The 14,095-nt window shown below is 40.2% G+C and overlaps 1 protein-coding gene across 3 annotated transcripts in view; it reads left to right on the top strand.

Annotated features, from left to right (window-relative positions):
• LOC128875564 (zwei Ig domain protein zig-8-like) overlaps positions 1-14,095 on the top strand; it is a 357,618-nt gene that overhangs the window by 210,746 nt on the left and 132,777 nt on the right. For all 3 annotated transcript variants that reach the window (XM_054121237.1, XM_054121235.1, XM_054121236.1), the window contains one exon: positions 4,612-4,799. In XM_054121237.1, coding sequence (XP_053977212.1) covers positions 4,612-4,799 — 188 coding nt within the window. The remainder of the gene's footprint in view (positions 1-4,611; positions 4,800-14,095) is intronic.

Here is a 14,095-nt window from a genome sequence, read left to right as displayed (position 1 = left end):
GAGCATTCTGAAGGGACCAAGCTATCTCGACTATCTAAGAGACGTTTAAGCAAAAGTTGTGAATTTGAATTTTAAAGCAGACCCGGGCCCGCTGCTCGGCAACCGCCTTCCTGTTCTTTCTTCGACGAGCGTGGTGCATCCTAGCTAGATCGAAAGATCCTCTCACGGTCCCCAGCCCCCTTCAGCCCACAGCAACCCCCAGGTTTCTTTCTCGCGTCCGCGTTTCTCTCCGCGGCGCGAATGTTTTACGAGCCAGCTTCGACTCGCGAGCTGTAAAATCTGAAAATTTAAGAGAGAACCTTCTCGCCTACTCCGATGACACGGAAGGAAGACGCGCGCGACGAAATTTCATCGTTGTTACCGACCGGGGCACGACGGAACGGATGGGCTTCTAGGTGAGGAAAAAAGAATTTCTGAATCATTTCATTCGGCTCGTGCGACTCTTAACACATCTGGGTCTCTTTTTAATACGCTTTCTTTCCCTGGTTTTTGAAACACTATTTTTTTTCAAACCTTCAAAGCGGCTGAATACGGTCGCGTTGAGTTCGCAGACGATGGAATGAAACATTTCGACAATTCTGTTAACACTGATGAATATTCAGTAGCTATACTTGCGACAACAGTGTTTTTACAAGAGTTATTTGGTACAAAGCGGCTAATTCGCGTGACCCAAATCCAACGACCCAATCTGCCGTATCGCGGACGCAGAAGGAAGTGACGTATGAAGGAAGGAAAGGCGGGCGCGCGGGATAAATTCGAAATTCGCTGAAAATCGCTGACACGCAAGGTTCGCGGGTCATCTGTTACGAAACGATATTATCCTCGCTTAGTCTGGTTTAATGGACCGTCGAGGCTGATAAACGCGACGCAAGTATCGCGATTAAACTACGGCCTCCAAAGCCGAATCAATTTTCATTCCGCGTAGCCTGCGTGGATCTCTGGAAGAGTGCATTTGGAGTGGCAAACGGAGAAGGAGAATTAAATTGGGGTGAAATAGTTTCCGTAAGAGTAGCCTGACTCTTCTGCGAGGCAGGAAAAAGCTCCAGAAAAACGAGTGTTGCGTTTCGAGGCAATTGTTCGCGCGCCCAAAACGACCATAGCTCGCAGTTCTGGTTTCTTGGGAATTCGAGATGCATACCGATTTACTTACTCTTTTCTCGCGAGCGTTTTGCAGGGTTGTTCATGGGGTGAAGGCAGCTTCGATGGATTCTTTTTCACTGGCGCGTGCAGTGGAAAGGAATCGTTGTGAACACGAGAAAAGAATGAAGTCTAAGTTGGGTGACGTTTTAACCCATATTATCACTCTTTACTATAAAAATAATAACCTAGATTATACATCTGTGTTAAATCTTGGCGCGCAAGGCAAAACGACTAATAAACCATTACAAATCATTTAATTGTCCTGGACATTTCAATAGAAACATTTATATTCCACATTCCGAAATAAGTCTTCAACTGCTTTGTAGCAATCTAGCGACATTCTGTTTGTACCCCCATTCCCAACGACTTGCCTTTATCTGTCTTCATCGTTGCATTAAAATTTCGTTTTCTCCGTGACGGCGTGTATCAAAGGAAACATCACGAAGAGGAACAAAGCATCCCGGGGCGTTCTTCGGAAAATGGTCGGGAACGCCCTCCGAGGACGAAAGAGAATGGAACACGCTCAATAGGGCTGATCCATGATTAAATTAATCCTGAGTCCATTGTAGACGGTCGTCAAGTAGCTGGCTGGACCATTTTAACTTAAATCACACTGCTCGCCTGCGCGGGAACGCGATTTCTTTGCTCGCCAAATAACATGGACCGTCCGTTGCTTTCACGAGATTTAATATAGAAGAGGCGGAAGAAGCTCTGGACGAACTTCCATTTCGCCGTGTCGCGTTTCAGACTGTGCCCTGCGCACGATCGAATGGCGTTTATAATTTCTGAATCGAAAGAAACTACTCTTCTTAATTCTAAATTATTATAACGAATACATATAAAAATAACGAAAAATTCCTCACAATTAATGTCTTCAATGAATATTCATTCTGAATCGTGATTGTTATTAATATTTAAGCGAATGCTAATTATTACTATATAGAGTGAGGCAGTTAAACTATTACACAGCGATAATAAATAAAGACTGGAAGGACTACAAATTCTGGACCCAATTATATTTTTTAGCTCGAAAGAGTATCTTTCTGCATATTAATTTTTAATGAATTATTTTTTAAATGTTAGTTTAGTAAATCTCACTTGGAACATTTCCTTGGCTTTTTACGGGTCATCCGTTATTCGAATAAAATTCCGGCCGGCTCTGTTCGTGACTGTATGTTAAACTAATAGACGAGTTCGGTGATTGTTCGGGACAGCGGCGAAATCAACGTTTCTCGTTCTTCTTTCGAAGTTTGGTATACTGCATTAAAGTTCATTACGGAAGTTTGTTCTACAACTCGCCAAAAGTGAGAACAGTTGGAAGTGGTATCTCGGACGGACCTGAGAACGCTTACAGAGCGTTTTCGCGAGGAACACGACGTTTCGAGATTAAAAATCGTGTGAGAAAGTAAACTGCTCTTATTGTTCGACGTCCTAGCCACGGTTTGGACATTTTACCGCAAGGGAAACGGACCGACTTCACTTTTTCTAGCTTCAGTAAAAGCGGAGATTGTACTTCTTCGAAATTTTTAATTAAATCATTTTATTCGTTCATCCGAAAATTCTTCTAATACGATTAAATTTATCGTGCTTGTAATTACAATATATTTGATTAATCGTCGAATTATCTGGTATTAGATTCATGGTTGGTTTGAACCATTCTGGATAATAATAAATTGAACAAGATATGGGTCATACAAATTATAATACAGTTATGTTAATTGTATTTTTTATGGTACTGGAAATACTTTCTACGAATTCAGACACGCGTATATATTTTAATTCTGAACTTCGTACTTCGATGAAATTTCATTGAAATCCCTCGAGTCTTGAGCACTTCCGTAAGTTTGCAGATCGACTCGAAACGTCGACAGACGAGACTCCACAAGATTCTAACGCTGTCACCAGCCTATCGGACATCAGAACTTACCAGCCACTCGCGATTCAGTCGAGCAACAGTCGGCTACTATCAATGCAATTTATCTTCCTATCAGCAAGCATTAAGAAATTCATCGATGAACTCGTTCGATAAACGAGCTAGTTGAATCGAGTGTACCGTCGCGACGGTCTCCGTTGGTAGAACAATAGACGATGCCGACGATTGTCGCGAGCAAAGGGCTTTGTCCCTGTGTGCAGCTCTGGCTGGAGCAGATTCGTCCGGGGTGGTTCACTTCGTAACCGCGGTGTACACGGATAAAAACATGGACATTTATCACCTAAACTGCGAGCCGCTCTGCTTGACTGACGTTTTAATCGAATAGGCGAGTCACCGTGAAAAAAGTGCATTACTTGAGCACATGTAACTGCCCTTTGTCTCGACTGTGGCATTATCGTCGTTCATTGCTCGCGAATTCACCGCTGCAACGTTGAATGCAACGTGTATCATTAATCGAAACAAACTGAGAGTTTATCTATTTATTAGTATCTGGTACCGTGTAGGATAGGAATATATGTTCTATCGATAGTTTATTTAAGGTCTCACCAGTGATAATAAGAAACAATTGTCTTGAAAATTCCTTTAGCAATTTCGACACCATGGCTGTTAATTTCTTCATTGTAATCAGAGTGATATCATTCCATTTATTTTATAATATGACTCTGAAAGTGACTGAGATCTATAACATCTCAAAAGTCTGCTCAAGAACCATAGATCTCTAACTCGTACGTTGAAGTTCTACGAATCCTGAGTCTTCTTAGTCGGATCTCGCGAGGTTAGGGTCTCCTACACTTGTTCTTGTTTATCCGCAGTTGTGTACTAGGGATCCCGAGGGTTCAGCGTCGTTTGCATTGGATCTTAGGTTCCCAGTGCTGTTTCGGTTTTCACAAGTTTGGCATAGAGATCAAAATCCTCAACAGACAGAATCTTCTTGTTAATCCCTGGTTGGATTTCTTCTTTCGGATAGCGTACTATATTTGACCACCTTGCTACGATCACCTCTTTAGGTGAAACTAGAGATCAGTAACTGAGACCCTATTGTTGAGAGTGTTTTGGAGATTATGGCTCAGGAATTAAAAAGGAATGTGTCCACCACGTTGTGGGTTCATGATACATCATACGATTCGTCATCTGTCGAGGACAAATCTGTAGAACCCTAGAAAGTGCACATGGTCGCCTTTAACGTAGAAAGTTAGGGAGTCTTGGCACTGAACTTGTACAGCCTCAAATCCTCACTTAACGACCCTCAAAGGTAGCATGGCGAAATATTTCTGGTGGACCGTATCGTAAACCCAGCCTTAGCAATATCTCATCACTTCCTTCGCCATTTTTATTAAACGAAGCATCGTCACTAATACTCAAACAGTCTACGATCTCTTCAACGTAGAATTTTGATTTTCTTCGGTATAAATAATAATGAATCATCGCGAACGCAACAGCTTCTTTTCTAACTCTTCACATTTCCAATTCAAATGTATTGGAAAATTCGTCTTCCGTGGTGCATGAATATTCATCGTTATCGTTTTGCTCGTTTCTAGGCGCGCACTGCTACAGCATGCTCCATGGAAGCAGCGGGAAAAATGGCAACTCTAATCAGAACAGCCTGGACGACAGCAGTGCAAGGACCGGGCCCTACTTCGACGTGTCCGCCTCGAAGAACGTGACCGCTCTTCTAGGCAAGACTACGTACTTGAACTGCCGCGTCATGAACTTGGGAAACAAGACGGTAAGTGAACACGTAAAAATCATTGAAGTTCAAACTGCAATCCTCGGAGGATAATCAATTCGACTCGCGAATATTGAAGTTCTTTTCAAAATTACTCAAATATTAACAAAGCTTTTGCACCTATTTTCGTAGTTGTAAGTGTATAGATTTCTCCTTATAGAGTCCATGACAAATCGAAATTTAAACCGGTACCACATCACGACAAGTTTGATTATGTCAACTATCTTTAGACGGTTCAATTCAATCCCAGCAAAGTGGACTATAGAAGTCCACGATGTTATTTTTGCATAGAACATACAGCCTTGATAAGAACATTGGATAACAGCCTTGTCGACAAATTCGGAGCCAGGACAGCTCGAAAACGTCAACCGATGATGAACAGTAGGTCGTGCCACGTGCGGAAACTAAAATAATTGTTAGCCGTGCATTCGCCCCTAAAAGGATAACAGGTAGAATTAATATCGATGAAAGCAACAGCGGAGGTCCGTGCAAAAAGCTCGGACCTCCATCATGGAGATGGGCTTACGTGTAAACGTTTTTCCCGCCGTGCTGAGTGCAGGAGAATATCGAGTGTCAATATTTTACCGGCACAATGGATCGTCATCTGTCTGCAGCAAACTGCTGTGCACTTGGGTACCGTCGAGCTTTCCGCAATGACAACGAACAAAGTGCATCTGCCCTACGGTGTACGAATAATGTTTGTCAGTCGCGAATCTCTGACAATTATTAGGATCGATTTACGCTAGGGCTTGTTTAAATATTGTTGGACAAACGGGGATTCGTTTAATCGAGAATACAAAAAATTCCAGCAAAACACAATATATTCCATCAACATAAAGCACACTTCTGCAAAATGCAGAAATATAGACTTTCTATGAGACTTTCTATTTTGCAGTCGTAGAATTGATTCGTATTGGAATAGGTTCTGTTCAAATATGAGGAAGGAAAATTTCTGTAGTTAAAGTGAACGGAAGTATTGCAAGACATAAGAAAATATTATTATGCAATATTCTTTATTGGTTTCTAAGAAAATTCAGTGACTTGGGAAGTTGACCTTTTTATTTCTTAATAAGCCAATATTCGTCCATTTCTTAGTTCTATATCTAATATTAAATTGTAACCATTGTGTCCAAAAGCTTCTATTTTAAAATCAATTAGCAGATAAAGAGAACATTAATACTACTACGAACATTCGGAAATGAATACAGATGCTACCAAAAATTTCTGAAAGCTATTCTCTCTTGGTGTCGAGTTCATTGTCGGACTTAATCGCGAAATTTCTCGTAAAAATGGCAAAAACCGCAATTATGATAAATCGCCGTAACGAAAATGACTGTAACGATTGTAGATCGAAGGAAGTGGCTTTTGTGATATTTTCAAAGCAATTTTTCACGAGAGGAATGCAGTCGTGGAAGCCACGATAAATCTCTCGGGAGGGCAGGTTCTTTTATTGCAACACGTGTAAGTTATTTTTTGGTGGAAATTTATGCATGAAAATTAGATATGTATATGGGAGAGCCGAGAGAAGATTCGACGATCGTAATTCATGTAAGGGTGTTTTATGAGAATTTTTTGCTACCACCTTGTGGCGAAAGATTAGATCGTCGGGATTATTCACGGTCCGTTTCACAATTTATACTAACCAAAACCTCGTAAAATGGTTGACCCAGGCGAGTCGTGCGTTCTTTCAGACTTTTGCAAATTGAAAGCTGAGGTCTGGGTTAGAGCTCTTTCGTCTCGTTCTTCTCCAAACTAGAATTGAATTATATAATGTAGTTAGCGAAAATCGAAGTCCCAAAATATTATAATAATAATAACCAAGAGTTCCTTTCCTCTTTGTACCAGTTGCTCGAGTGTTTGTACTACCACGATCAAAATAAGACAAAATAAGATTCAGGGTCGTAAATCGGGATTCATTGTGTCGATGACGTTGACTGAGACGACAAAAGTGGCCAGGACAAAAAGTTTCGTCGAATCATCTTCGATGCCAAGGAAGACGAACTTTTTCGCGAAGAAGCTAGCCGGAATGTAATTTCTCGCATAAAATTTCCGCGTTTCGAAGCTCGTCGGTGTTCGCCAACGACGTAACTAAGTTTATCCCCGTAAAGTATACTCCACTAATTACAACCGAGTTCGAGTATTTGATTTCGAAGTCATGTTTACACGATCACCCATTAAAACTTCGGACGAGTGGAAATCTGATTTGAAACTCGCCTGGCGAGCATACGTAAGTGCAGTTATACCAATTTTGAAATTGCGACTAGAATATAGTCGTTATTTCGATATAACTTCGCTTATTTTGATTGTCTCGTGTAATAAGATATTTTATTTGAATTGTATCCAATTTCGGTGGGTCCATTCGGCAACTTGTCAACCGTTTCGGTTGAATATTAGATAATATTTCGCGTTCCCGGAGTTTCCTCGAGTGGCGTTTCTAGAAATACTCCATCCCCAGTTGCCGAGACTGTTTGAGAATTTCGGAAACGTAGACAGAGAAAATATGTGAGGATCGTCGCGCGACTTTTGTCATACTCCCTCCTCGGTTTGTGGACGTTCTCGTGTTCTCAAAAGAAGTCGTATCGAAAGTGCAATGCAGCTCAGTTCTGGCAACGAAACGAAATTCGGTGCGCAACTTCAGAAGCGGAATTTCAATCAGAAACGTGGTTTGCACTATTCAGAAGACGAGAGACATTTTTTCCCAGCCGAGGAACCACGTTGCTGGGCTCTCGGGTCGACGGGAATCGATTCTTTGTATCTAGATTGATTAGCAGCGCGCCAACTTGCGAGACAAGGCTGGTAATCTGACTTGCATTAATTCAACATCAAAGTGTTTGAGAAGCTCCGCGATGAGAAGCACCTCTCCAAGGAATTGGAAGGGGTCTGAGGGCGAGTTGAGACACGGACCCCTAGAGACGCGAGGAGGACAGTGTTACGTAAGAAGGTGGAATCCTTTGTAGCACTGCGGAAGCCTGTAATGAGCACGCTAGGGACGCAGGCGTGGGCTACGAGTGAAATTTCATCGGTTACGATTACCCGTTGTGTGCAAGAATTTCGTCTCGAGAATTCACGATGTTTCTTAAACAACAATTTGAAAATATAGAAATCTGTAATTTCGCTCGAAGAAATATCAAATCTAAGCGTGTATTTATTCATAGAATTAAGGACCTTTACAACTGTCGTATTTAATTGAAATTTAATTTAATCTAGACTCTGTATCTTCTCTCTTGCGTTCTAATCATACGCAACGCGTCAGAAGCTACCTTAGACTAGCCAAAACGCGGTTATGTTAAGTAACCGCGGGATTGGTTCATAATCGTGGTCGTATCTGGCCGTAGAATGGACCAAGTTATAGACAGCACATATCCGAAATCGATTTTGTGGCCTTTCCAACTGCTGCTGGTACTTAGCCCCGCGAGCCCCAAACCGTGGCTCGGAGATGTAATGTAAAACTTTAAGAGTACATAAATCCTCGCTATCTGCCGGAAAAGCGTCTTAGAAAAATGCGACTGGTCTCGGTAGCATCGCTTCCAATGCGCTGGAAATAACCCGAGAAGTTGAGCAATAGCGTATTACAGATATCTAGGTCAGAAGAAGTTAAACATTTTTAGTACGCCATCGCCTGTGTCGAAATGATAATGATACCGGTAACAATGCTACGGAAGAAGTGATGTCCAAGCTCATATTTAATAAAACACTTTTGCTTAACTTTATTAATACACTATTTAAAGTTTGCACCGATCACCTTAATAAATCACTTTAATAAATCTCACACACTATTGAAACAATTGAATTTCTCGTAAAATGTATACGTTACAGTTGTACTTTACGAATGAGGAAAAAATACTTGTATGTGGAATTATTACTGAATAATTGATGTCCTGATTTGGCACCTTACGTGGACGTGAAATCAAAATTTAAATTATATGATCCGTTATAATCTCTCTATAAGTTAGAACTAATATATGCTTCGACAAGTTGAGATATTCTGCGGCCACACATGAGAAAAAACATTTCCCCGTTTTCCCCAACGTGAGGAAAAATATTCCGGGAGCAATATCACTCCCAAAACTAATTTTTTCGAGTTGGTCGCACTCGAAGTTCCAGCAAATCCTACAAACGCGCAGTTAGATCCGTGGAGGAAGCCAGCACGTGCAAACAACGAGGTTCGAGGCAACGCCTAACCCAGTGATTCTTAACCACCGTTCGTATTACTGCGCTATGAAACTGACTGCACGTGCCACGAATGTTTGGAGGCAGAACTAGTTTATTTATTTATTCATTTAGACCGAAAACTTCCTTGATTATTGTTCTACTACTGTCTATACCAAAACGGTAACAGGAGTTCGAAAATTTATTCAATATCTTACAATACTGAAAAAAGGAGAAAATTCATTCGAATACATGAACGAACATATATCCTAGATAAAGAAAAGGCACAAATTCAAAGGCAAATTTGAAAGTCCACATCTTCAATGCTTGAATTAGACTCTGGAGTACACAACGTACGTCTGGAACGTACACAGTCTTTACTTTTAACTCTCTAAAGCACACGTGCAAAGATACACACGTCTAGAGTCACATGTGCAAAAGTATGCAGAAGACAGAGGTAATACTATCTAGACACGGTTCGCTATATTGTCAGGACTCCACTGGTACGAGATTCTCTTTCATTGTTTCAATATACTGCGTCATTCCACAATACCATCCCTAGACGGTCGATATTATTGGCAATATTCGATATTGCACAATAATATCGACCGTGCGTGGGTATCTTCAGAACTACCTGAGCACAAAAGTGGCTATAACTTGGGAACAACTTTGTGTCCTAGACTCATCGCTGAAGTGGGTCCCATATGTTACGTTACACCCAGGTCCCCAGTAATATTTTCAAAAAAAATTTCTTCGTCGACCGATATCGATCCACAACGCGAGGTCTCGCACGCGGAAAAGGTGAAAATTGCACGTGCGTCGCGTAAAGTACGCCGAGGGATGTAAAACGGCTCGGAGCTTAAGCGAAAGAAATCATGCAAACTTAATCCTGCGGTATTATTGATTTAGACTCGTTTATGCACGAAGGGAACGCCGTTGCGTGTAATCTCTAACTGTAAGGCGGAATAATCAGTTTAATTTTCTCCCTCGAGTATGAACCACTTAAAACATTTCATGGGAAAAAATGTAACATTATATTCACCGTGTTCGTTAATTATTACATGCACACGCTGAATTCACCTTGAAGCAAGATTTTGCACGGTATTCGAAAACCTGGATATGGGGGTCAGTTTTTATTGCCAAAGTAGACATTCTGTTAATCGCAAACAAAATATTAAGTAAGCGATAACGATATTTCCAAGTTTATTTTTCTCTCGAATTTCGAGTACCTCGAAATTTGTCGAAAACCTTGACTCGAATATTTTAGGGGTCTCAGAAGTGTACGTAATCGTGAATGTTTGTAAATGCTTGTAATTCAGACTGATTTACATTTTCGGCGTGGCTTCACTCTCACGATGTAGACAAACATAGGAAGTGTATTCGTCGAATCATTGCGAATTAATATTTCATGCGGAACGGTTCAATATGGCACAGATAAACGACTCTTAGATAACATTGGTAACATGGAGATTCACGTGTTTGCAATATTGCTGATATCAGGTGTAAGTATCAATAAGTTGAAATTTTTGGAAGATTTACAAACAAGTGAATAAAAGAATTAGTTCAGTCTGATATTTCAGCATCCAATGAAACTAGTGCAAATACTAAAAGAGAACATTCTTATATATGACAAAATCAACATTTAAAGGAATGCTTTTTAAACAGAATTTTATTCCTTGGTCACACGATTCAAATTTGGAATTTCCGAGTAAAAAGAAATGTTATCGATGAACTCATTAGGCTTACCCAATGATCGTTGCCTCTGTACAGTTAAAAAAATTAATTAATGTACCACGTCCAAAGATACTGTCGACTCGAAAATCGAACTCGAATACCTTCAATTTCAACAAACAACGAAGCAGTCGTAATCGATACACCTGATCCCTCATCCAGATGGTGGATTATTGTTCTAGTACTGTCTATACCGGAACGGTGACAGGAGTTTGAAAATTCATTCGATATCTCACAATGCTTTACTCGAAAAAGGAGGAAATTCATTGGAATACATGACCATCGACGAAGCAGCCGTAATCGACCCCCGACCCTCCTACACTTTCGATATCAGTTTCACGAACGACACACCTGATCCCTCATCCAGACAGTGGAAGCAACGACAGCCATCGAAAACAATAGCGCCGAGCGAATTGCGGTGAAATCGCGAAAAGTCTCGCTGGGTCCCATCGGTATGCCGTCCAGTTCGTCATTAATTTTCTATTGTATCCAGCCTGGGGTACATTGGCCAGACGAACGTTTCTATTTATCTACACTAGCCTAGCCGAGCATTGCGCGCAATGCTTTTGCTATTGTTAGGCGGCACACGCAACTCCGCTATCAACGTGATGTGAAAGCTGATTCGCGGCACGGGCACTCGATCAAATGAAAGGAAAAAGCGTGGCCCAGGACCGATTCTATTGCGTTCTCGGCGCCGTCGGCTTTACGGGGATGCAGCGAGCTTCCTTCCTAGGAGAATTCGATTCCCTGCCCTTGCCTTAACACTCGCCGATAGGGGGAAGAACATCCCTCGACGCGTCGATTTTTAAGGACTTTTGAACACAGACATTGCACAATATTATGCACGTATTTTTACTATTGGTTTATACTCGTGTTGTAGGGGGTGAAAAGCGCCATCTGAGGGATGAATAAAATTTTTTTCTTTTTATTTATTGTCGCTCGATTGAGTTGGGTTTTTAAAAATCAGTATTTGTAGTTGAGATACCAATTAATTTTGATTTAAAATGACATACATACGAAGCCAAAAATGCAACTTCCTGATTAAACTTTTTACAGAAAGAAACTCCGGCAGTATTTAAAAAATCCTTCGACAAGTGCTAGGTAATTGTATCAAACCAACCCCCAGAGAGTTTCACCTAGAAATCCTCGAACGACGCGGCGAACTTTCCGATTTCTTACTTTCGTTTTGCTATTTTACATAATAAAGAGGTTGCAAAACTTGAAAGTTGAGGTGACTCGAACATAACTAGTTGGCAAAGTGGTGCTAGATCGCTTCCCAACTTGCTGAACTTTAATAGAGTCTGAATGTCTCATAAACGTCGCAAACCTAACGAAATTTCAATGTCTACCCAAGTTTTTACCAAGGTGAACACACCTGTCGACGTCATTACGATTGAAACTACAGTCCACTGTACAGTTTGCGAATGAAAATTTGACTGATAGTCGCGAGAGATTGTACAAAATTCGAGTGTATCATAATTGCTTGGTGCGATTAGATGCTCACCGTAAAACCTGTGCATTATATAAATTAGATTCCATCAGCGATTGAACGTTGTTGGCCGTCGAAATACGGTCATCGTGATATTTACCGTTTTACGTCGTTATACCTACTTGACGTACTTCCCTTTAAATAACCAACTTGCTCGTTTAATTCTTTATTATATACGCTTGCATTATTCTTTTAATTCTAAACGTAAACAGAAGTCGTGTTATGAACATTTCAATTCACGTTCTATGACTTTAGAAGTTTAAACATTTTACGGATATCTTATCGTCGCGCTCCGTACAGACATTTACCGTATTGATTTTATGATTTCGTACCAGACGTTCTTGCGCAAAATTCTTTGACACTAGCTGACAGTTTAAGATATTTACGAATTTAACCTGTTCGTACTATTTGGCATTGGCAAGTAGCTATTTATATCGCAGGTACTATTGAGAAACAAGTACAGTTTATTCGCAAGATGAGAATGTTTTTCATAAAAAGCACATGCGACACAGAATGGGAATATTTTCTATTCGTACACAAAAAAGGAAAATAAATAAACGTTCAATTTATAATTCATGGTTAAATACTAGAATAAATAGTTAAAGACTTCTTATAATAATATTAAAAATATAATAATATAAAATTTATCGTTACATTCAATTTTCAAAGTCGGTTATCGTATCAATACGAACGAAAAGAATTTGTTAATAATAATAATTTCTTGGAGTACTCAAGTTTTACACTTAAGCTTCCTTTGCCAAAAGATTTAAGCGTGGGAGTTTAGCAGATGGTGCAACACCTCTAATCTTCGACAAAACATTTAATCGTGACATGGAAGTATCTTAACAGAGTCGTAAATTATTTTGTAGTCTTGCGTTAATTTATGATTATCAGTCATCTCTTTCTAAGAAACCATGATCTCTGAGTGAAATGCTTTTTCATCGCTGTAAATCACGAATTCATGCTAATGTAATGGGAATTCTGTTTCATTGTATTACGAAATATTTAGTATTTATTCAGTAATTCAGATATTTCATCGCTAAATGTAGATTTGGTATTTTACATAGTGGAGCTTTATATTTTATTCTTCGTGAAATATTCAGTCTGTACTGTTCTAATTAATCCTTTGACGATTTTTGTTGGAAATTCCAAGAGGACAGTTGTCTCACTGAAAGTTGTTTTAAACGCAAACTTCCCTCGATACTTTTTAACAGAGAAAATGTAAAGCATCGTTAGCTGGCAGTTACCCATTTGCAATTAAATATTAATAAGCATCTTTAGATTTTCGATTTTTTTATGGATTCGTAGGCATTGATAGTGGTTGTACAAAATTTGGAAGAATTTCGACGGTATTCAAGTTCACAACAGGGCCTCCAAATTCTATTTTATACTATCGAGCTACTACCAATATTTTCACCCATTTTATGTTGTCGTTTGAATTATGAGTCCTCCCTCGCACATATTGCGTAATAAAGACGTTATTAGGTTATTAATAACACTCCCCGTGGAAAGTTTTAATAATCGTTCGCGATGAAAGATGGCGGAGGCGGGATGAGCGGAATTCGACTTATTGAATTTTAAAGAGCTTAATGCGCCACTATGACGTTAATAAAGGAAGAGAACCGATGGTGAACTTCGGATTTGATAAAGAACCGTATTCCGTGTCTCGTTCCGTTGTTAATGACATATTAATGCTAACGATGCTCGTTAGGAGGGCTACCGCCCGTGGAAATTTCCCATCCAACGTTGTTTTATTCCTCTAACAGGGACAACTTCACCGTTTGGGCAGCCTGTAATTCATCGCGTCTTGGCAAATTGGGTCGAGTTAGTTTGCTGTAATGTTGAAAAGACGTTCCGATGGGATTCGGTCTCGAGAGAGCGCACGACCGTCCCATGATATTGCTCGTCTTTCGAAATGCACCGTTAC

This window comes from Hylaeus volcanicus, chromosome 4, assembly GCF_026283585.1.
Source record: "Hylaeus volcanicus isolate JK05 chromosome 4, UHH_iyHylVolc1.0_haploid, whole genome shotgun sequence".
NCBI lineage: Eukaryota > Metazoa > Arthropoda > Insecta > Hymenoptera > Colletidae > Hylaeus > Hylaeus volcanicus.
This window is presented reverse-complemented; position numbering and strand designations above follow the sequence as displayed.